Source organism: Podarcis vaucheri (assembly GCF_965113315.1).
Source record: "Podarcis vaucheri genome assembly, chromosome: 4".
Taxonomy (NCBI): domain Eukaryota; kingdom Metazoa; phylum Chordata; class Lepidosauria; order Squamata; family Lacertidae; genus Podarcis; species Podarcis vaucheri.
This window is the reverse complement of record NC_138762.1, coordinates 43,140,748-43,166,184: the sequence shown is the minus strand read 5'-3', so window position 1 is coordinate 43,166,184 and position 25,437 is coordinate 43,140,748. Positions and strand designations below refer to the sequence as shown.

Below are 25,437 nucleotides of genomic sequence, written 5' to 3'. Positions count from 1 at the left end.
GCCATTAAGAGTGCAGAGCCATTTTAAAATAAAATGAGATAGGGCATGTCTATGCATTGTCCAAGAAATGTGCATGACAGTCGTATCAAACTCCATAGAGCAGAAACAATAATGCACTGACGGGAATTAGCAGCTTCTGGTTTGAATATTGAGGAAACTACAGTGGTACCTCGGGTTAAGTACTTAATTCGTTCCGGAGGTCCGTACTTAACCTGAAACTGTTCTTAACCTGAGGTACCACTTTAGCTAATGGGGCCTCCTGCTGCCGCCGCGCCGTCGGAGCACGATTTCTGTTCTCATCCTAAAGCAAAGTTCTTAACCTGAAGCACTATTTCTGGGTTAGCAGAGTCTGTAACCTGAAGCGTATGTAACCTGAGGTACCACTGTATAATATTCCGATAATAGCAACACAGTTATAATGGGTGTTATGTAGATGCTGCACAACAAATAAGTAACAGCTGGTGTCTTAAACTGCTCATCTAAAGGCTCTAGATTTCTTGCATCACAGTGGCCTACTTAGTGAAAAGTGAAATAAAAGATATCCCTGTTTTCCTATATACTGGAAAGTGTCAGTTCACAATAATTCAAATCGCACCACGTGAAAACTTGAATGGAGTGTATATTGTCAATTTGACAATATAACGGTTGTCCTGGAGTCCCCCTTCCTTTTCCATTTTAAGGCAACTCTGATGGGCAAATGGGAAAGGAGCTTATGAGTATATATGCACCAAATGCATATGAGGAAACAAGTCAGATTTTGCCTCCACAAACTTGCTGCCTATACTGTCTTGGAAAGCCACATGAGTTAAGGTGAAAGAGAAATATTTAACAACAGTCTTTTTTTCCCCCTTCCTCAAATGGGAATGCTCATCTCTGAGCCACAGCTTCTTAAACCTCTGGAGACACTCTGGAAATGGGTGGCCGTACTGGGTGGTGCCTGTCTTCCTCTTCTTCCTCATCGTCCTGAATCTCCTCTTCAGCAGGTCCCCGTATTTTTACCTCAGGTGGATGATCGCCATTTTCTGTCTCCCTAATAATTTGGCGCAGAAGAAGATGGATTTTCAGTTATCTGTATTTCTTAATTTTAACTGATGACTTAGTATTATAGGAAAGAGATGGGGAGTGCAAGCCGGTTGGTTCTCCTTGATCTCTCAGTGGCTTTTGACACTGTCGATCATGGCATCCTTCTGGAGGGGCCCAAGGAAGTGGGAGTTGCAGGTACCATATTAGAGTTGTTCTGTTCCTACCTCTGGAATTGCTACTAGAAAGTAATGCTAGGAAATTACTACTCGGCCCCATGGCTTTTGAGGTCCCATGAGTCTCCCTGTGGAGATCTGTGTGCTACCACCATCATGTTATGCTTTGCCCATGTATGTAAAAACAGTAATTCATGAACAAACCTGAAAGTGAGGAATGAATTGGTTCTTGTTAACAACTTAACTTCAGAGACAGTTGTTTAATAATTTAGTTTGGCAAAGAGGTGTCTCTGGCCTACTGGGTAAATTTCCATTTGCTTAAGCTTTCCAGAGCCCCCTCGCATATGCTGTTTGTTATGCATACTAAAAAGAGGACTAGCACGATGTAAATGCTAGACACTTTAACATTAAGTCGTGCTACAAATCTATTTCTGAAGTCAATCTCAAAATATCCTTGTGTGCTTTCCGAGCCAGATTTATTTTATTTACTCTCACGATTGCCTAATCTCACAGGAATAACCTCCATTTGGAGAATTCATATGGTATAAATCTCCATTTGCAACATTTTCACAGCATAATTTCAAAATTGGTAATATAAAGTTGAGGCTTGCTGTTATGAAGCAGGAATTCACGAAGAAATGGTAAAGCCGCGTGCATTTAAACCTAATTGTTTATGTAGCTACCCTCAATGTTATAGTTGGTGGACCAAAATAAAGTGTGTTTTAAACACCTCCCTGGTAGCAGGTAGGGATGGACATCTTGCGCTGATCCATTTTTCTTGCACACAAGCAGATCAGCAATTCCACTCCCATCAAGTATGTATGAATTTTTAAAGGGAAAATCACCCCCCCCCCAAATTTGCAGATTAAAACTGCTTTGGAACTATTTACCAAGGGGTCCAAAGTCTTTCCTCATTCTTTTGTTTAAACCAGAGCTTTTCAAGCTGTGCGTCACAACATATTAATGTGTTGGCTGCAGTGTGTAGGTGTGTCACACAAATGCTCCCCACACTCTTCCTGGGGCTGAAAGGGGTTAGTTCAACCTCCGGTTTGCTAGTAAAATGAATTACTGTGTCACAAAATGATGCATGTTCAGAAAGTGCGTCACCAACTTGAAAAGTTTGGAAAGCTCTGGTTTAAACCATTTATACCTGCTGCTAGCAGCTAGAAAGCTCAGCAGTTGCTGTGCTTGTTGGGGAAGTGTTGAGTACAAAGCTATTGGAAGCAGCAGCAACAGGGACATGGCAGGGGAGTAGAGAGAGACGGCTGCCTCAGAGGTGCATGCAGTATGTAATTTCTCCATGCTACTTTTATTCCACCACCACCACCCCACCTAATGAAAGGCACTCACGTCATCTCATAGTCTTTTTCCTTCCCATTCCTGCAGCAACAACAGTAAGCCACAACAGCAATAATAATGACAACAGCAACAAGCCCACCAACGACTCCACCAAGTAAGGCAAAATTCATGGATGCTGTAGAAGAAAATACTAGCATTAGTCACCTCATAGTTGAGAAACAAACTCTTCCTTTGGGGAAGAGCTCTTACTACTACTGTTCTCCCTCTAGCCTGAGGGTGGCTCTGGCTAAATATAATATGACAAACGAGCAACTTGTGAATGACAAGCCAGGAAGGGGGCTCATCTAGGTTGAATTAGATGGTTTCTGTAAAACAGCATTAGGGAAACTCTGGCCCTCTAGCTGCTGTTGGGGTCAAATGAATAACACAGAGTTATGTGAAAATGGTGACTCAAAACTCCACACACCCCAAGGAAAATTACCAAATAGTTTCTCAGTGATTCACTGGCAGTAGGGTAGTTTACTACTTAATTGGGGGGGGGGGGTTCAGCACGTTGGAAATGGCAGCTGCCACCAAGAACAACAATAATGGGGGAGAATAATCGGGGGGAAATGCAAAGGGGGGGGGGCTTTTCTAGGGGGTGAGCGAAAATTTTAAAGAAATTTTCTCAGAAAAATGACTGCTCTACTTAAAAGCAGAATAAACAGGAAGTAACTTGCCTTTTGTCTAATAAACATGTTGATGAAATGGCACTGATAGAGAAAGCCGGTCTTTTTAAAAAATCATTTTTTTAATTCACTGAAATTAATTTTATCTCAAATTCTATTGTATTAGTACTTGAATAATTTAAAATGGGTGGGAAGATGCAAGTTAAAGGGTCGCTTTAAAAGAAACACGGCTAAAATGTCATTTGGCCAGAAAAGTGATCAATAGTAAAGGAGGTGTGTGAGGTATAGATGAATGACAGTAGACTTGTTTGATCAATATGCTATTACACACATCAAAACCAGGCCTTTTAGGGAAAATAGATAGCTGAGTTTTGGTGATCTACCAATGTGGTGCTGTTTCGGTTTGTTTTCAAAAAAGAGGAAGAGCCTAGAGGAAATAGGGAAATGATTTGATGGTCCTATGTAGACACTCCCTAAAAAGTGAGCAAACGAAGCATGGCTATTAGGCAACAAATATCTAGGGTAGAAACATACTCTGAGCCGTACGTCATCACAAAGTCTTGGGCTTATTCTCAACTGCAGCCACATCTAAGCTTTGCAATTAAGCAAAGAGACTAGTTCTTAAAATGGGACGTGGGGTTGTTTAGGGACTTAAATGCTTTGCCGATCAGACTACAATAGCCATGCTTTCTTCCCCTCCCCACCCTTGCACATTGCAATCTTACGTGGTGTGATATTAACAGTGATGTTGCATGAACTCTCTCCGATAGAGTTTTTGGCAAGGCAGATGTAGTAGCCAGTGGTGTCTATAGAGATGTTCTTCAGCATAAGCACTCCTGATGCAAAAGAGAAGATGGAAAGGGTCATCATTATTTAGCAGGTGCAAATAGAAACAGTGTCTTCAGCCATATTGCAGTTTTAAATCCACCTTATGTGAGGAGTCTTACAGACCCTGGATGATGGTTTCATAGTGACCAGAGCATTGCCCAGGAGCCTGAGCTCTGGCAAGGATCAATTGCAGAGAAGATGCAAGCAAGCCACATGTGTGGTTTTGCTTACTGCATTTGTCACCATGTGTTCCCAAATGCAGTCCCTTATTCTGTTTTGGCGGACCAGTCAGTACAGGCGGCCATTGCTCCAATTTTATTCTTGCAGCAATCCATGAGATGGGTTAAAATGAAAGAGATTGGCTAGCTCACTACTGAAGAGGGATTAGCATCCAGTATAGTGCACAATGCTGGCTTTCTGATAATGCTTGTGACTGAGTTAGCAGTTCCACATTTCACACCACATAGAAACTAGGCGGGTCGTCGGAACAACACGAAACCCCATTTGTTCCGTGTTTTCATGTGACTGTACCACAATTTTCAATGTTTTATGTACTTTATCCATGCAACTTGCATTAATCCTAACATGGATACAGATACATGCAAGAATATGCCAGGCCTATCCTCCGCCCTCCATTACGGGCTCCAATTGCAGCAATAACTGGACCCTGCTCTTTAAGTTGCACTTTTCTAATCTTTCTTTGTAGATTTCTTGACTGACAATTTAATATATAAAAATATGGGCCAGAGTTAAATCTTCATTCTGAAGCAAAATGAGAAGAAAACAATAAACTAACCAATACCCCTAGAGATGGGGATTATGTCAGTATTTACAGTGCCTGACTGGGATCCTATTTTCTGGTGTAGTGGTGCCACCTATGGGCAAAACTAGTGAACAACGAGCACGTTTTGCACACATTTTCTTTGCAAATCTTGAGCTATTTTAAGGGCTTACTTAGACCAGTGTTTCCCAACCACTGTTCCGCGGCACACTAGTGTGCCGCGAGATGTTGCCTGGTGTGCCGCGGGAAAAATTAAAAAATTCGAAAGATTTTTTTTTCTAAGTCAAATTTTCGATTGGGGCGCCGTCACTAGATGACCCCTGGGGTTCCCTCCCGCTCTGCGCCTCCCTCCTCCTCCTCCGGGGAGGCCCTTCCTGGCTCTCGGCCAAGGCTTGGCGGCTGCCACTCACTCGCCCACCCGTCCCTTCATCCCTGCACCCGGCCTCTCCCCCTCCGCCCCCGGCGCGGGGGCTGCCGGGATCCGTAGTCCCCTCGCCCTTGGGCTCCGCGCCCACGCGGGGTGCGCAAACTACGTTTCCCAGCGTGGCCTGGCGGGCCGGGGCGTTTTGTTTGAAGCGCTCTTCTCCCGGCCATGGAATGAGCGCAGCGGCGGCGGCCGGGGCTCTTCTGCGCAGACCCCGCGCAGCCTGCCTGCGCCCCCGTGGAGATCGGGCGGCAGGATGGAGCCCGGGGATCCCCGCGGAGTGGCGGAGGCGGAGGCTGCCCCCCAGGTAGGGCTGCGTCGGGGGGGGTGTTATTTTTGCAATGCTGCATCCACGCCGGAGGGGACGCATCGGACCGCGGGGAGACCCCTTGGCGGGCGTGCAAGGCAATGCATGCATGCAGGCGTTGCATGGAGTGCAGTGCAATGCAATGGCAACGTGGCGCCCTGCATGCATGCATGCATGCATGCAACTTCCACCGGCGCTCCGGACTTGGCAGGTGAGGGGGGTCCCCAGTGGGCGGCAGAGAGAGCCGGGAGGGCGAAGGGGAGCCGGGGGGAGCAGCGCTGCTCCCCGAGCCGAGCCCGGGGGGAAACTTCGGCGTCGTTGCGCCGGGTGTTGGAAGCGGAGGCTGGCGGGGGCCCCTCACCTGCAAAACCTGGTCGCCTCTCATATATTTCGTGCATTGCATTCATCGCCCGCTTTCTCCTCCAAGGAGCTCCCGGGGGCGCGCGTGGTTCTCCCCGTGTTATCCTCGCAACAACAGCCCTACGAGGTGGGTCAGGCGAGTGGCCCAAGGGAGCACCCAGGGATTGTCCTGGCCAGGTGGGGTGATTTGAACCCTGCTCTCTGCCCGGTCTTCGTCCTCATTTAGCCCCCACATGTGCATGACTGTGCATGACTGGGGTTTTTCCCCCTCGTCTTGGCTATGGTGTGAGTCTGTGCTGTTAATTAATGGGGTTCTGCCTTCAGAGAAGATGAGCCAGCCCTCAAGGAGGTGATTATGTAATTTGCTAGCAATTCATGTCCCTCCCGGCGTGACGCTGCGCGCTGACGTCACGGGGCTGTAATGGTGGTGTGCCTCGAGATTTTTTTCATGAAACAAGTGTGCCTTTGCCCAAAAAAGGTTGGGAAACACTGACTTAGACAATGAAAACGAAGCATGTTTTGGGGGTGGGCAATCTGCATCCACAAAGGTTAGCTGAAGAACTATTGAGAAAAATATGTAGGCTACCTAAAGCAGAGTACAAAATGAGATCAACAAAGCTTTTTTAAAAAAACCAAAGGCAGCTATATATATATATATATATATATCCAGCAGATGCCTAAAATGTCAATAGACTGTGAATTCCAGAGCAGTGGTTTCACCACACTACCATCACCTCCCCATAAATACACAACAAACATTACATGGTACAGTGATACCTTGGGTTACATACTCTTCAGGTTACATACGCTTCAGGTTACAGACTCCGCTAACCCAGAAATAGTACCTCAGGTTAAGAACTTTGCTTCAGGGTGAGAACAGAAATCATGCAGCGGCGGCGCAGTGGCAGCTAAAGTGGTGCTTCAGGTTAAGAACAGTTTCAGGTTAAGAACAGACCTCCAGAACGAATTAAGTTCTTAACCCGAGGTACCACTGTATACATAAAAGTGTAAGCAGTTGAATAGGCCCTCATGGGCAAGGTGACCCCTCAACCAAGCTGGTTGCTGGCTATTAAGGGCTTTATGTACTAATTAGGAAATTTTGAACTTGACCAAGTTACAAACCTGTAGACTGTGCAGATCTTTGAGGACAAGTATAACATGTGAACAAGATCTGGCTTCTGGTCCCCAATCATAGAGCCGCACCCTGCACCAACAGCAGTTTCCCAATCAGGAGCAAGGGAAGCCTTATGTAGTGTGTTGCAGTAATCCAGTCTTGAAGTTACCAATACCTGGACTACTGTGGTCAGGCCATCCCAGTCATGGAACAGGCAGCTGTCGTATTTTAATTTAATTAAAATGGTTCAGTTGTTTTGTAGGTTTTAGCTTTATTTGCAATTTTATTTGCACACCACTTAGCTCTTTGATTAAGTGGTTCAAAAATCATCTAAATAAATTAAGTAAATAAATACCAGCTGAAGATGGTAAAGGGACGCGGGTGGTGCTGTGGGTTAAACCACAGAGCCTAGGACTTGCTGATCAGAAGGTCGGCGGTTCGAATCCCTGTGACAGGGTGAGCTCCCGTTGCTCGGTCCCTGCTCCTGCCAACCTACCAGTTCAAAAGCATGTCAAAGTGCAAGTAGATAAATAGGTATTGCGCCAGTGGGAAGGTAAACAGTGTTTCAGTGCGCTGCTCTGGTTCGCCAGAAGTGGCTTAGTCACGCTGGCCACAAGACCCAGAAGCTGTACACCAGCAGCGAGATGAGCGCCGCAACCCCAAAGTTGGCCACGACTGGGCCTAATCAGGGGTCCCTTTACCTTTACCTTTACCTTAAAGATGGTAAAATGTACCCCTTGCTACCAATACCACTAAACCTCCAGGGACAAAACCTAGATCTAGGAACATGCCTAGGCTTGCTCCTTCAGAAGAAATGCAGCCCGCTTCAGAGCAGGCAATTGGCCAGTTTCCCATGCACCGGAACCATAGATCCATAGGGCCTCTGTCCTGTCAGAAATTAGGCTCAATTTATTTCCCCTCATCTAGCTCATCACTGCATCCAGGCACCAACTCAGCTCCTGTATGGCCTCTCCTGATTCGGGTGTTATGGAGAAATAGAGCTGAATGCCATCAGCTTACTGACAGCATCCTGTCCTAAATTCCTTCATAACCAGTCCTGATAGCTTCATATAGATAGGAAATAGCATTGGGAATAAAACAGCTCCCTCCAGTGTCCTATGGCTTAACTGCCAGGGGCTGAAAAACAATCTGCCAATGCTATTCTTCACTCTAGCTCCTGGTGGAGTACAGGATCAGGTTTAAGGTGCTGGTTTTAACCTTTAAAGCCCTATACGGCCTAGGACCCTCGTACCTACGGGACCGCCTCTCCTGGTATGCCCCACAGAGAAACCTACAGTCTGCAAATAATAACATCCTCAAGGTCCCAGGCCTCAGAGAGGTTAGGCTGGCCTCAACTAGAGCCAGGGCCTTCTCGGCTGCGGCTCCAATCTGGTGGAATGCTCTGTCACAAGAGACTAGGGCCCTGCGGGACCTGACATATTTCCGCAGGGCCTGCAAGACAGAGTTGTTCCGCCAGGCCTTTGGTCAGGGCGCAGCCTGACTCCCTCCTCTGGCAACCTGCACAGAATTTTGCTTAATTGGTTGCCTTCAATTTGATTTAATTAATTTTTATAATGACATATTTTTAGATTGTGTAACTATTTTACTGTTTGATTATTTGATTGTTGTTAGCCGCCCTGAGCCCGGCTTCGGCTGGGGAGGGCGGGATATAAATAAAATTTTTTTTTTATTATTATTATTATTATTATTATTATTATTATTATTATTATTATTAATATGGCTAGAATACTGTAATACTGTGCCTGATATGCAGGGTCAAAGGTATCAAAAGCCACACATAAATTGCAAAGGAAGCAAGGTCATACTCCCCTTGTCCCATTCTTGATAATGGTCATCCATCAGGCTGACCAAGGCTGATTCAGTCCCGTCCATGGCCAGGTCTGAACTCGGACTAGAGCTCGATAATCTACACCATTCAAGAATAACTGTAAGTGCCCCATCATAACCCTCTCAGCCACATTTCCTAAAAAGTGGGCATTAGCAACTGGTCAGTAGTTAGTCCAAAGCAACAGATGGGAACGAGGCTTCATTATGAGTGGCTGCAGGAACCATCCCCTCAAGCAATGAAGCATTAACCATGTTCCCGACCCAACAAGTCTGCTACATTTAATAAATCAAGAACTTCATAACTTATAAACTAGCACCATATGCGTTGGCAGCTAAGAAGATCAGGAGAAAAGAACTAGATAAAATAGCGGTCAACTGCAAAGGTGATTCAGACACTGAAGCTGGCGCATTCTACCTGAGAACCCCCTGCTATTATATCATATGCAACAAATAATTTCTAGGAGATGTGATTGTTGGTCTTTGTATTCACAGTGCCTGGTGTTTTTTTGGCTTTTATGGTTATTGTTGACTTTCTTTTTGTTTCCTTTGTGAATGATGTCATGGCCTTTGGCTAGTGCAATAAAGTTTATGATGATGATGAATAAACCAAGAGGGGCAGAGATCAAGGGGGAACAGAGGGTAGCAAGTATCTTGCTGACATCATTAGGCTGCATAAACATCAAGTGATCTCACAGCATCTCATAGGATAGTGGCATTGGACACTTCAGCCAGCGCTACATTGGCGCTGGAATCAGCATCCCAACGGGAGCGGGTTAGGTTTGTTCAACATCAAATGCAAACAAATGTTTGTGGTTTCACATTAAGGAAACAGATATGCAGAGTGCAGTGTTGCCCTGTCTTTCAAGAGTGATATAATCTGTTCCAAGACAGACAGGTGTGCTGCAACCTCCCACATACCCAGCCTGACACATGTAGGCTTAAAAAGTCTGGATCTCTTAATTGCTATACAGGAAACCTGGTTGTGTCAGTGCCACAAGGGAGAGCTTGGAACAGGTGCATCAGAGAACTGGAGAGGCCAGAGCATGATAGAGTCCTCCTTACCACCACTTGGCAGGAGGAGGAGAGAGAAGCAACTAGATTGCCCATTAATTACAAGCCCCACTGTGGTTAATGGCCTCATGGTGAACAATTGTCTATGACTATGTTCACCCTACATTAACTAATGTATGTTTTCGAAGTAATGATTTTAATCATTGTGAGAGAAGAACCAGGCAGTGAGCATGATTCTGCAATCGAGCTAGCACTAATTTTCAAGGTCTGTTGGTAGAATTAGGGGCCTGCCTCTTGCTGAAATGAAAGTCACAAGAGTGCCACTTTTGCCTTGTTGCATCAAGAATTTATTACAGTAAACTCCCAATTTATGTGGGGGTTACGTTCCAAGGCACCACGCTTTTAAGTGAAATTGTGTATATTTGAAGCACCATTGAAAAAGCCTGCAATTACCCCATTTTGCCCCCACCATGTTCCACTCCTTTTTGTGATGTTTTTGAGTCAATTCTGGGTTCACACATATGAGGTGTGCCTAAAACGGTTGCTGCCGTTGAATGAAATCAGGCATGAAGAAAATGGCAGAGATAACCAGTGAGAGAAGGAAAACATTAGAATGGACAAGGGAAGATCGCATCTACACTGTGCTTGCTAGATAACACTTTAAGGACTAAATTAAAATGATGGTTTTTCATTCCTCTTTTTACATTAATAATCTTCAAAATATTTGCATGCATTTAAAAACTGAATACAGAAAACCGATTTTCACAAAGTACCAACATCTCACCGCTTACCTGGCATTACTGTTCCTACGAGTGCTCGTTGTTTGTTTTCTGGATTGTAGCTTTGCCAGGAATATTCGGGTTTGGGGAATCCTTCGATAGAATTGCAGGTCAAGTTAATGTTTTGTCCGAATTCTGTGGTCCCTATAATTTTGCAGTCTGGCTTGGATGGAGCCACTAGATAGGAGGAAAGAATAACTTGAGCAAATTCAGCAGCATAAGAATGGAAGCTGTTGTGTTGAGGAGAGCCTAAAACATGTTCTGTCTTCAGATCCCATCACCAGCAGTAATGCATGCTGACCTTCGCAAACAACACTAACCCATTTTATTCCAAAATCTGCACATCTTCACAATTTTATTTAGGCACATAAACTGACTGGGTGGGGGCAATAGCTTAGAAGTGCACATGCGCTGCAGAAGGTATCAAGTTCATACCTCAACTACTCCAATTTAAGGATCAATAGCAAGTCATGGGAAATATTAAAATTATTATTTAGTGAATTTATACAGTGCCCTTCATCCAATGATCATGGGTCAGTTTGCAACAAGATGAAATTAGACATCTGAATTCCTGGAGAACTGCTGTCAGAACACGTGGGAAGTATTATCTGCTATAGAACAACTTCCAACCTTCCTCACTTCTTCATATTCCCATTGAGTGAAAACTTGGTTAAAATATATGGTTGTCTTCACCATTCTTTCCATTAGTACAGTGGAACCTCAATTTTTGAACGTCATCCGTTCCGGGAGACTGTTCGACTTCTGAAACATCTGAAACGCAATATGGAAGCCTCAATACAAAAGGGAAACTCAAAACGGAAGCCGTGCGGCATGTTCGGCTTCCAAAAATAATTCGAAAACCAAAGCAGTTACTTTCAGGTTTTTGATGTTCAAAAGCTGAAACGTTCAGCTTCTGAGACGATCAAAAACTGAGGTTCCACTGTAATGAATACCGACAGTGTTATTTTTATAGAAAAAGAGGTGCCAGAACTCACCATGAATGCCTCCCTTTTCCCCTTACAATAGCAATGCTGCCCTCCTGAGAGGTGCCAGAACTGAGCCATGAGTACCAAGTCTAAGATCATCTATGGCAGGTATCTTCAACCTTTTCAGACCCAGGATCCATTTTTAACCCGAACATGCATTTGGGGAGCCATTTCTTAATCTTTTACCATATATTTGCATGGTGGCAGTGCTCCTATCATGACTCCCCTTGGATTAGGCTACAGTCCACTAGTGGGTCATGATCCACCAGCTGAAGACCAGTGATCTATGGCACAAACACTACATGATAGCATCATCTAGAACAAATGTGCATGGCTGCCTTATGTTGCAGTGGAGCACAGTTTTAGTGATCCGATTACGCCCTGATCATTGCAAGCAGCACTTCCTGCTTGCTGTGCGCTGCTACTGAACTAAGGTGTGAGACTGGTATGTATACAAAGGGCAGAATGCCTTACCAAGGACCAAAAGTTCCATTGTTGAATGTGTCAAGGGAGGATCATCGCGAAGACGGACTGAGCATTCATAGGTACCATTGTCATTCAAGGTCACCTGACTGAGGATGATGCCAATGTCATGATTATTTGTATTGCTAGAGAAGTTCACCCGACCTTTATAAGCATCACTAATCCATGTTCCACCATCAGCAAGGTACCGGTTAATAAATTCTGCCTAACAATAAGAGAAGAGTATCAGTTTAAAAGACTTAATTACTGTGGCTCAAATCTTTTGTTTGTCACTATAATATTTTTAACCACGAAATGAACAAACAAAACACAAGGAGACCCAACCTATCCCTATCTCCTGAATTGTCTCATTGCTGAGGAAATTCAGTAGTAAAAAAAATAATCAAAAAATGCATTATAGTAGGGGAAGAAATCACTTTTAAGTGTGTACATTAGTCAAGAGCTGCATACAAATATATGTTCATGATGATGAATTTTCATGAACAAAGCAAACACAAACTGCTGGAAAAATTTGGAGAACTGAATTTAAGACTGGAAAAAATGAGAAAGTGAGCAAACTGAAATTGACAGGTCCTTCCATCCCTACCTCTCAACCCTCAAGAAATACATTTTATGTACATGGTTGGCGGCAGCAGGGAAGATATGATCAGAAACTTATCTTCCATGAGCTTAAAGTTGTTTTAGGGGCCAAGACAATCTGCTGCATTGCCTCCAAACAATCAGTCAAACCAAATCATTTCCTTTGGAGCCTTAAACATTAGTAGGCAATGCTCCCAGTGCACAATATTATTATTCAGTGAGACTTGCCTCCATGTAGTCATGCACAGACCTGGGGTACTGGACATTTAGTTGGGCGTTAACTCCACTGAACACAGGCAGACTTGCTTTTGAACCATCTGAACCAGTACTGCTCATCCTGCTCACATTGAATTGAACTGGATAGGCCCTAGGGGATATGTGCCCCCATCTGGAGTCACCAGTTGCTATGCATGACTGGCGGCCTCTGTCAAGTGCTGGATCAAAGCCAAAGTGGCAGCCTGATGTTATGTGTCACAAGACTAAAGATCTGGAATTAAAACAAAATTCAGGCTACCATCTGGCCCCATCTTGCAGCCAAGACCAAAGGAACCCTTGAAAGGCTGCTCACTGACAGAGGTCAAAGAGGCTCCTCTGGTGTCTTGGCAGCACACCTGTTTCTTCACAGAGTGCCATTTTCTCCCAGACACTCATGCGTATCATATGCCTTGCACCATGGCTGCCCACCTCTTCTGGCATTTTCATCCAGGCAACAACGTCCCCCTTAGCTGGAGTAACAACAGAGCTTTCGTAGGTACACGGTAGGGTGATATTATCTCCTCTCTTCACTCGCACTTGCTTCTGAGGTGTGTTTACGGAGAGGGCGTGAACAGCTGCCACAACTAAAAAGAGAAAGAGAGGTCAGAAAGTCCACTGTTATCTTTGTCACTTTGACTGGAAAGCCAGCATGCATAAGTTAGGACGCCCTACTAAGATATCGCACACATCTGCATTCCACATCTGTATCTGCCTTCTGTAAGAAACGCGCTTTCTCGCCTGCTCTAGGACAGGGTTGGAGAAACATTTTCCAACCCAAAGGCTGCATCCCCTTAAGATATAGGTAGGCAGGGCAATCAATGTGACCTTTGTACAGTAGGTTACCTTCCAGCTGCATCCACGCCCACATTCCTCCCTCCAGGTAAGCAAGAAGCATTAGTTCTTTCCAGTATTATGAGACCACAGATGATCACAAAGTGGTTTGCAGAACAATCAGTAAAACCATTAATAAAATAATAGTAGTCTGTGCATAGGGACGCGGGTGGTGCTGTGGGTTAAACCACAGAGCCTAGGATTTGCCGGTCGGAAGGTCGGTGGTTCGAATCCCCGTGACGGGGTGAGCTCCCATTGCTCTGTCCCAGCTCCTGCCAACCTAGCAGTTCAAAAGCACGTCAAAGTGCAAGTAGATAAATAGGTACCGCTCCAGCGGGAAGGTAAATGGCGTTTCCATGCGCTGCTCTGGTTCGCCAGAAGCAGCTTAGTCATGCTGGCCACATGACCCAGAAGCTGTACACCAGCTCCCTCGGTCAATAAAGCAAGAGGAGCGCCACAATCCTAGAGTCAGTCACGACTGGATCTAATGGTCAGGGGTTCCTTTACCTTTACCTTTAGTCTGTGCATATCACATCAGTTTATACAGTAAAACACAACATGGGGTGTGAAAGGATCTGGCAGAGCATCTGTGACTTCTCAGATATCTTATTTGTCCCTCCCACTGGCTTCCATGAGGCTGAGTTCTATGACTCATTCAGGGATGTACAGGGGGACAAGGTCCTTTGAACGTAAAGTTTTTATTGTCACCACACCCAGCTGACACATAATGCAGTTCCACTTTTTTTGCCTGCAACTAGTACGATAAGGGATGGCAGGTGGGAGGTTCCATCCACTGCCCCCCATAATTCAGTTTGCACACATAAAACCTATTGACAGTAAGAGAAGCTTGGCAACAGCGTGACCACCACCTACCTCTGAATTTTCTGCAACGAGCAAGTGATTAAGCTAGATAGCCCATAAGGCTCCCTACAACTCTATGATTCTATCTATTTGCATTTTATCCCATATCTTACATCCCTGAGGCACCTGTCCAACTTCCTGGACAGTCCTCCTATCTGTGGGAAAAGCTAGCTTGCTGTTGGTGGCCAGGGCTCTCAGATCGTCTCTCAGCTCAGGGAGCAAACAAGTGCGCCCACAAAGGCTTTTTTTTTCCTGGCAGTGTACATTATTATGTTCTGAGGTAACTCAATTGTGCTGGAGAAACCGGTTCCTCCAGGGGTGGGTTCATAATCAGGTCATAAAACCAGCATTCAGAGAGAAAAAAAGAGAAAGGCAGAGAGGAAAAGTGAGAGAGCCCAACCCTTTTAGAGAAACTGCGGAGGAATGTCTCACTCAGAAAATTCCTCCCCCCACACACTGAAATTTAAGTTGAGGGGAGTGTTTCTATAAAAATTCATATATGCCAAGAACCTATTGGAAAGCTGTATTTGTTCTGTAACCAAGGTAACCTGGGAACCCCTTGAACTTCTCCCACCTAATGGGGGATTTAGCTGAGCTTAAAGAGAAGGGGCTCAGGGACTAAGGAATGACTCCCAGTGTTTTTATTTAAAGCACATTTAAAAGACACCCCTCCCCCCCAAAAAAAAACCTGGGGAAATGTAGTTTACCCCTCACAGAACTACAATTCCCAGTACCCTTACATTACAGTTCCCTGAATTCTTTGGTTTAAATGTCTATGGCACTGGAATTTTCTCAAGTCTAGAGACCGGAAATTAAAGCAAAACTAAGGCTACAATCCTACGTAGCCACAGGAAGCCAGTCCCATCAAACACACTTAGACTAATTCCTTTGTGTGCAAACACACATACATTGTCACCCTAAGCCATTTTGCCACGTGAAATAAGACAAGCAGCCGCTGGCAACAGGGACTGAAGCAGGGTGGAAGCAGTTGGCAAGGAGGCACACTCAGAGTGAACTTGGACAGCTGGCAGGGGAGAGCCCACCCCAGTTCCTCTCCAAATCTGCTGCCAGAGACAAGTGTCTAATGATAGGGCTGGCCCTGCTTCCATAGGATCCAAATCCCAATACAACACCGAGGATATATAAATCATGGTGGGAGAGCCATAAGCATTATATGGAATCTGGGGAGTACCAGGTAGCAGGTTTAAGGTTTAAGGTAGCAGGTGATGAGAAAGGCACCTGCTTGAGACCCTGGGGAACTGCTAATGGCCCGTCACAATTCTATCTGGGCTAGATGGACAAATAGTCCGTCCTGCTTTACAGCCACTTCCCGTGTTTTTCTTGTGCTGTGAATAAGGATGTAGGAGAAATCAGATTCATTTCTCATTTAAAGGCAAGCTTATCTAATTCACACTTTCTGAACGCAAACCAAACACAGCATCTTTTTTTAAAAAAATAAGCATAATACAGTAAATGTCAACACATTTGTAATACAGTTATTATTTGGGATTCTCTGAATTTTGCAGTGCCAACCAAGTAATGGGTAGAAAAATGCATACACATACACACACAATGCATACACACGCGCGCACACACACACATATGTATGTATATGTATACACAGAGGGAGAGAGAGAGAGAGAGAGAGAGAGAGAGAGAGAGAGAGAGAAATGCATATATTAGTGAAAATATAAAAAAATGTGTGTAATAGGAGAAATTTAAACTAAATGCAGATGGATTTTCTTGAGGACTTAAAAAAAAACCTTCAAACTGATGTGGAAATGTGGAGCGCTGATTGTAAAAATGGAAAACTGAGAGAAACATGAAGGCCTCATCCTCTGGTGTCCCATTCCCCCAGCCCCAAGCATTCTGCTTGACTTGGGGTAGCTTATTTTCAGGGAAGGAGAAAAGCTTTTCCTCGCAGAGCCACGGAAGGCTAACTTTAGACATCCATGGTTGCATTGGCAAAATATAAAAATGTTGTTGTGCTCTCTATCCTCAACTCATCTGTAACTGAGAGCTTTCTAAACTGCCTTCCCCCACTAAGCTCAGAACATGAGTAGCTTAGGGCTCCAGCATGTAACTTGCATTCCTACCTGGCAACCGTGACACCCTCTCCAAAGGGCTAGTTAGCAGTGGGAATCTTTTTGGCACTTTATTTGTTTGCCATTCTTTTAGGCCACCCTTGATTAATTACATAGGAATTACAGGGCAGTTTCCAGCATACATATAAAACAACATAGTATATCAGATAACCACACGATTTTGGTTATCCTATCGAGATGGGAAAATGGGGAAAACTATGGAAAACAGATTTAAAATTCAGCACGTGCTATCTTATAAAAGAAAACTTTATGAAAATGATCCACAGATGGTACCTGACCCCAAGCAAATTAGCCAAAATAAATAAAAATAACAGTAATAAGTATAATAAATGAAGAAACCTTATTCCACATGTGGTGGACATGTCCCCAAATGTAAAAATTTTGGGACATGATTTATGAAGAACTAAAGAAAATCCTAAAACATACATTTTTAAAGAAAGCTGAAGCTTTTCTATTAGGCATTTTAATGATAAGCATCTCAAATGAATATAAAAGAGTGCTTCTTTACGCGACAACAGCAGCTAGAATATCAATAGCAAAATACTGGAAAAGTGAGTTAATATCAACAAAATACAAGTGGCAATTGAAGTTGTGCGAGTACCTTGAACTAGCCACAATGACAGAACTAATAAGAAACCACTCAGGCGACAATGTAAAAAAGGAATGGGTTTGCTTCAAAAACTACAGTACTTGACTAAATATGGTTCCAAAAATAATACCTGGTTGTGCTTATATAAATTTCACAGAAATAATGGAAAAAAATTGATTTAAATAAAGGAATACAGATTATTGGTAACTAATGAGAAGTGTTGAAGCCGCAAAGGGATAGAGGGAAGTCAATTAACTTATCAGGGATTCAAACAAGTTTATTTATTTTTTTAAGAGATATTTATTAAAGTTTCAACATATTACAAAAATAAGCAAAAAAATAAAGAAGAAATAAAGAGAGAGAAAATAAAAAATGAAAATACAAGATAAAAACAATTAAAAAACAGATTTAGTCTTTCCATGTCTTATCTTTCATTTGCTTGTTTCCCCGACCTCCTCACACCTCCCTTTTTTGTATTCCAGTTCAAATTAGTTAATTCAGCAAATCCTTTCCCTCTTTGATTTTATCTTAATCTTTTATCTTAAAATATAATAACTTTAAATTATCACCTGTTAACAATCCATTTTTACATATTCCTTTTATCATTGCTGCTAAAAACCACTTAACTTCAATCCAACATCATTCTAACATTCATTAATTTTGCAGTATTTCTGTAAATAGTCTTTAAATTTCTTCCAATCTTCTTCCACCGACTCTTCTCCCTGGTCTCGGATTCTGCCAGTCATTTCCGCCAGTTCCATATAGTCCATCACCTTCATCTGCCATTCTTCCAGAGTGGGTAAATCTTGTGTCTTCCAATACTTTGCAGTAAGTATTCTTGCTGCTGTTGTAGCATACATAAAGAAAGTTCTATCCTTCTTTAGCACCAATTGGCCAACCATGCCCAGGAGAAAGGCCTCTGGTTTCTTCAGAAAGGTATATTTAAATACCGTTTTCATTTCATTATAAATCATCTCCCAGAAAGCCTTAATCCTTGGGCACGTCCACCAAAGGTGGAAGAATGCACCTTCAGTTTCTTTACATTTCCAACATTTATTATTGGGCAAATGATAGATTTTTGCAAGCTTGACTGGTGTCATGTACCACCTGTAAATCATTTCCATAATATTCTCTCTTCGGGATTCAAACAAGTTTAATGGAACAGAAAGAAAGTGATTGTAAGGAAAGAAAGCAAAGAAGAAATATTAATGCAATTTCTTTCTGGGAGTCTTTTGTATAGAATATTCAAATTACAGTTTGTATCCTTTGAACAATTGTGTGTATCTTTTTAATTCTTTTTTCCTTTTTTCTCTTATTTGTATTTTTTCTTTCATTTTTTCTCTTTTTTTCTTTTCTTTTTGTGTATTTGGGTGTAACTTTTAATTTATTCTTTTCTCTGTAACTTTCAAAAATGCAATTTTTTTTAAAAAAAAACCAACATAGTATATCAGATAATACAACACAATGCAATATTTAAAACATCGCCCGCAAAAAGAGGGGCAATTCAGAATATACCAGGAGTTGGAAGCACCCAGTGAGATTTATCCAGTGCTATTTTTCTAGAAAAAGAGGTGCTGAAACTCACCATGAATGCCTCCCTTGTTCTCTTATAATGGCAATGATGCCCACCAGAGAGGTGCCAGAACTCAGTTCCGTCAAATTCTGGCTGAAAAAAAGCCCTGAATTTATCCAAAAGCCTAAGAGAACAAGTGTGCTTTAACCATCCATTGGAACTACACTACATTTGTCTCCACTGGGCCTCTAGCTCAGTGTTTCTCAACCTGTGGGTCCCCAGATGTTGTTGGACTACGACTCCCATCATCCCTGACCACTGGTCATGCTGGCTAGGAATGATGGGAGTTGTAATCCAACAACATCTGGGGACCCACAGGTTGAGAAACACTGCTCTAGCGGGAGGTTATTCTAGTCAGGGTGCCACTACAGAGAAGGCCCTTACTCATCACTTTGGAAGACAGGCAAACTAATAATCATGTACTGGATGAAGCAAAGATCACCAGTGTTGAAGCAATGATTGTTCAACATCAACTTCGTTGGACTGGTCATGTTGTGCGGATGCCTGATTATCGTCTTCCAAAGCAACTACTCTATTCCAAACTTTAAAATGGAAAGCGTAATGCTGGCGGTCAACAAAAGAGGTTTAAAGACTGTCTCAAGGCAAATCTAAAAAAATGTAGTATAAACACTGACAACTGGGAAACACTGGTCTGCGAGCGCTCCAGTTAGAGAACAGCCTTTACCAAAGGTGTCATGGACTTTGAAGACACTCGGACTCAGGACACAAGGGAGAAACTTGCTAAGGGGAAGGCACACTTGGCAAATCCACACCGTGATCAACTCCCACCCGGGAACCAATGTCCCCACTGTGGAAGGACATGTGGGTCCAGAATTGGCCTCCACAGTCACTTACGGACTCATTGTTAAAACTGTGTTTATGGAAGACAATCTTACTCAGCTGTGAGTGATCGCAAAAGAAGAAGAAGAAGAAGAAGAAGAAGAAGAAGAAGAAGAAGAAGAAGAAGACAGAGAAGGCCACACTGGAAGGAACAAAAAGGAAGCAAAAGCCTACAAAAACAGAGTCTTGCAGTAATAAGTCCAAGCAGTCATCATAAGGGCACTCAACAGTTTGGAGTGGCAACACTGAAGTTGGCAGCCTTTAATGAAGTCATGCATTTGACATAGTTGATGAGGTAATTGCCATAAGCAACTTTTGATGAGGTGCTTTGGAAAGCCTGGGCTGCCCTGTGTTTTGTGAAACGTTTTCCTAATCAGATTTCTATATCTAGCTTGCAACAGGCAGGCAATGGGTTAATTTCCTAGGTGTCTTTTCTTTTATCTGTTCCGTTGAGCTGACATTCCCTGACTGGCTTGTAATCCAGTTTCAACATGGGAAGATCCTCGAGAACAAAGCATAATCGCTGCATTTTTTGCTGGGCTTTGACAACTCCCTGTTTTGTTCCATCCTGGCATGTTTCCTTCTGCATCCATTGTATTTCTTTCTCTTTTCTTCCTGTGATGTTCATCACATCGCTAACCGTCAATGCTTTTTTTATTAAAAAAAAAACCCCGTTTAACAAGCAAGTTAAAATAGGCTAAAAATATGAAATAAATTGGTTTTCGAAACTGATCAAATCGTTTTAAGACCAGCAAATGCAGATACAGGACTTTAACAAAATTCCACAAATATGGGGGGTGGGGGTGCCCTATACAATTAAAAGCTTAAAATATTAAGCTTATTTTATAAATTCCGATGGATGGGTCTAGGGCAGGCATAGGCAAACTCCGGCCCTCCAGATGTTTTGAGACTACCATTCCCATCATCCCTGACCACTGGTCCTGTTAGCTAGGGACGATGGGAATTGTAGTGCCAAATGCCTGATCTAGGGATACCCAGGAAGCAGAGGACCGAAAAAAGGCTTGTTTGCTATCATGATGAGCTATCAAGGCATTATGGACAAATAAAAGTAACAGAGCTCCAATATAATTCTTTTTAAAAGAAAAACAGTTTTGGGAGGGGAGAGCAGGAAAGACGCTTAACCCTTTCCCTGCCTGCTTTATCTCTACTACAAATCCTCCCCACTTCCTTACCCTGTCAGATCGGTGGGATACAATAAATAAAAATTATTATAACTATTATGTCTAGAACAGGGCTTCAGGTATTATTTTTTTCTATTGAGGGTCACATTCCCTTGGGGATGTTCTTTTGGTCGCTACATGCTGGTGGCAGGTAGGAGGAGCCAAAAGGCGGGTGGTGAGAGCCAAAAATGAGTGGAGTTTACTGCAGGATTGTATGGATCATTTGTTCCCAGTGAGAAGCGGTCCAGAAAGCAAGAGTAGCCTCACCTGCAGCATCCAGAGAGCCCTGTGAAATGTGTGGAATGCCTGCTATAGTTTCCCCTCTATGTCACCCACTCTCCTTGCCCTTCCAGTTTCTCTATTCAAAATCCTCTCCTCCCAGAGCTGTTCTTCTTTCGGAAGAAGGTCTTCACAACTTTGTTACATACCTTTGCACAAAATGCGAGTTTGGGGCTATGATCGGGCAAGTGGAAGCATGCTCATATTCGTCTGAGGATCAGCAGGATGATACAAGAGAGAGAGCGCTGGAAGTGTGTACCAGTCATAAACGGATGTCTTTCATGAGAACTTTAAACAAAAACTTTGTACTAATTTAAATATTTTCCCCCTGTAATTCTAGAAGGAAATCCATCATCAAGAGAGAGTCAATAGACAGCCAGAAACCATGTGCCAGGAATCCAGGGAGGCATGTCCATTCAGGGATGTTCTTTCTGCTCCCACTCTCCATCAGATCTCTATCTGGCGCTTGGGATTCTCCCCAGACCATACCCCCCTTCCCAGCCACATCACCTTTCATCAGACCACAACCTTTCTTTGAGTTCTTTCCTCTGGCTGAAACTGGGACAACTGATTCTTGTTTGCCTGGATAAACAAGAGCAGGGGTGTGGGAATGGGCACAGAAACTAGCCTACTGTACAAAGGTAACTTTCACATTTGCTGCCATTCCCACTTTGGCCTTCCTCTGCCCACCACTGGCCTGTGGCTCTGGGAAGACTGCCCAGAAGGAACTGTGATATTTGGGCTGAAAATAGTTCCCTACCCCTGGCATGGGACCTACAATGGAGGATCCTACAAAAGGCAGGGCCTTGATCACACAGAGAATAGCCTGTATCATACACAGAAAGCTATTGCACGGGTGTCTGTAGAGGCAGAGGCAGCAGGTACGGACAGTTTCTGGGTGGATGGGGCCACGTTGCTGCTGTGTAAGCATATGAACTTTGCTCTGTTTGCTTACGACATTTTTATGCTGCCCTTCCTGCAAGGAGATCAGAGCAGCATACATGAATTCCTGCCCTCCATTTTGTTGCCTCAACAATACTATAAGGCAGGTTATGAAGAGAAGGGTTGGCTAGCCAAAGGTCACTTGGCACGCTTCAGGGGATTTGTGCCAGCTCGCCCCTGTGTCAAACATCCAAACTGCTGCAGTAAGCTGCCTATTTGACTCTTTCAAATCATGAGTTCAACAATTTTAGTATCAGAGTTCAATGAGTAGTTTTCAAAAGTTGCAAAGAATACAGGAGAAATACTTTAGCCAGTTGTTAAAACTCGAACAGAAAGAAAATGTTTAAAAAGTGAAAATGTGATTCAGCTTGGGGGAACAATGGTGTTTTATCACTTGATTATCACAAGTTTCTCACATTCAGGTTATGGTGTTTGCTCCAATTATCACATAACTAAAGGGTTCGTGATCTACTTCTGTCTTACATTCTAGGTAAATCCACTCTTTGTGTCTTAAGAAGGTGCCCAACAGGCACAAATCCCACAGTTAACATGGAGCTCATTTATTATGAAGGGTGTACCTGTTGAATTCTAAATGATCACAGTTTCTCTGTAACTTATTTTGTACTGTATGTCTTCATCTACAGATGGTGAGGCAACCATTTCAAGCAAGAGTGCTCAAATATGCAAGCGCTCTGTTTGAATCAATGTGAGTGAAATCAACACAAGCATATAACCTACCTTAGTTCTGCCCCCTTCCCTCCCCACCAATCTGAACCAATCCACAAAGCAAAAAAACAAAAATCCTACTTCGGGAGGAGATGGTGGCAGGACCTCACTCCCACCCCAGTGACATGAGAAATATATTTTTCTACCAGGGACCATATAATCATATCCCAGGATCTTTGAGAGGAAAAGATGCCCCATGCATTGCTGCTAGCTAGTCCATTGCCTCTACCCTATTCATCTCCCCTTTCCCCAAGATAAGGGTTTTTCTGCCTTAGGGAAGAGGAATAGGGTATGTTCTCAGCAGTGGAAGGCATTCCCATCAACTTGATCCCCCCCTGCCCAGAGAACCTGGGACTTGGCTAGACTTCCCAGGATCTCTGGAAGGAAATGATGCCTTGCTAGATGTATGGAGCATCTCTTCACACTGGGAACCTGGAACTTGACTCCAGGAGGACAAGAGATAGTGCATCAACAATTGATACATGGGGCATCTTTTCCTATTAGGAATCCTAGGACTTGTAGTCCTAGGTCCCAAATGAGGAAAAAGTGCTCTGCAAATCATTGGTGCTCAATGCCTCCAACAGTATCTCCACTTTCTTCACCTTTCCTAACACAGGTTGTCTTGCCTTGGGGAAGCAAGAGGTGATGAGAAGGGTGGGACCTTGATGGAAAAGGTGACAAATGATTCCACAGATGTGCTGAGATTCCTTGCCCCCTCCCACTGTGGATCTTTAGCTGCATTGATGGGAGGGCCACTTAATCCTCAAGGTAAAGGCTTGAACCCTGGATAATTAAGATTACCAGAAGGGAAGTTCTTGTAGTGTTCCAGTCAAGCACTGGAAAACGCTGAGCACTTCTAGGGTGAGCCAGTTGGTTGCTCATCCCTAGTGAGGCGGGCCAGAATTCATCCCACAGTTAAATGCACTTTAGGTCTCCTTGCCACACTTCCTGTCATCTGAGTTTTGTCACCCACTATGTCAGAACAAGTCTTTATGGGTTTCCCATATTTTTGTGCTCAGGAATGGGGTACATGTTTTTGCATGGGGGGGAGATAAAAGAAGTGACAATCTAGTTCAGAAAAGATTGCAGTGTGTGCTGTGTCCCCTCACTGAACAAATATCAGTAGCAGATTGCACAGAAAAGTGCTGTTCAGGTCATAGCCCAAGTCCCGCCAAGGTATCTAATCCTGAATGAAATGAGAGTATGCAACACTGTCCCATCCATCACTTATTCTTTTCTCTCTCTTTTTAATGCTGATCACTTTTGTGACAAATAGCCACACAAAGAGGTGTGAGCTTGCATCCTGTATTACTGTGGATTTGTTTTAATCTATTCTACTGGGGAGCAGGGAAGGGAGAAACAATGCGTAGTGTAGTGGTTAAGATTATGAGTCAGGAACCCAAGCCCCCCCCCCTCAAATCCCATCTCCATCATAAATCTGTTAGTTCTCCACCTGTGGCAAGCTAGGAAAGGACCATAACTCAGTAGTGCAGCAAATGTACAGTCTTAGGGATCCACTGTGAATTAGAGCAATACAGTACTGACCTAGGTGGACCAATGTCCTCACTCTGTATAAGGAAGCTTCATATGCTTAGGATTTCTCCACTTAACCTAAGTGGAGAGACTTCATTCATTTAAGAAAACCATTTCAGAATGTTCCTTTCCTCATGTCAATGCACTGCAAACAACTTAGGATAATTAAAATCTTGGCAGAGCAGTGTGCCAGGGTAGCCTTCCTGCTTCTGTGTTTCTGTTTTAATCTAATGCTAGATGAACAGTCTGGCACTGCTGTTGCATTCTGGCAGCCCACAACATTAGGGGAATAATTTAAATAAAGCATTAAAAAGTCAACATTTATAAATTGGTGTGGTCCTAGGTCCTGTGCTGCTTAACCCTGGAAATATCACAAAGGTACCCATAACACTGCTTCTTCATCCACATTCTACGCAGCTGTTGCAAAATACATAGAGGTGCCAATGGGGGGAAAATAATATTTTCTCAACAGCAACAAAGAATTGTATGAGTACAGGGTCAGTGCGGTATCCCAGTAACAGAAAGACTTTATGGGAGACACCTAGATCCTGCACAACAGATTGGTATCTACTATAAATTTGTTGGACTGCAAGGCCTGAGATTTGTGCCATGAAATATCCATGGGCACCTTCTCCCTGTCCATCGCACTAGCATACCACTGGTAGGCAAAAAGTACTACTCACCTGCACTGAGTATAAACCATGTTACTTCCTTGTTCGCCATCATGGTGTGCTTTTCCCCTCACCCAAGCAAATATCCAGGTAATGAAAGATAAATCTGAAGTTTGAGGGAAGGACAACCTGCCTTCCTGCTGTAGCCTGGACTGTCTCCCCTCTTCTGTGTTGTATGTGCTGTTTCTGCTTCCTTCCCCTTTCACCCTTGCTCACCTTCCCGCCCCTTCAGACTAGGAGGGCAGGCTGTGTTCTTATCTTTTCCCTTTCAAGCTGAAGGAAACTACCCTGCCTGTTTAATTGACCCTATCCGCACCTAAGCAAACAACCTATCATTCCTGATCCCTTCTGACAGACGAGTACACAAAGGAAGCAATAACGTATCACA

At 43.6% G+C, this 25,437-nt stretch overlaps 1 protein-coding gene across 2 annotated transcripts; it reads right to left on the bottom strand.

Annotated features, from left to right (window-relative positions):
- Positions 1-493: 493 nt before the first annotated feature.
- Positions 494-25,349, bottom strand: GPA33 (glycoprotein A33). 2 transcript variants are annotated; one of them, XM_082221490.1, is made up of 7 exons: positions 25,062-25,349; positions 13,348-13,502; positions 12,229-12,289; positions 10,628-10,792; positions 3,889-3,999; positions 2,547-2,670; positions 494-1,030 (listed from the first exon to the last, which is right to left on the bottom strand). In XM_082221490.1, exons 1-7 carry the CDS (start codon positions 25,102-25,104, stop codon positions 889-891), a joined length of 801 nt encoding a protein of 266 aa, XP_082077616.1. In that variant the 5' UTR covers positions 25,105-25,349; the 3' UTR covers positions 494-888. The 2 variants fall into 2 exon arrangements, with proteins under 2 accessions (XP_082077616.1, XP_082077615.1); XM_082221489.1 differs by having other exon boundaries at positions 12,076-12,289; positions 25,062-25,347.
- Between the last annotated feature and the right edge of the window lie 88 nt (positions 25,350-25,437).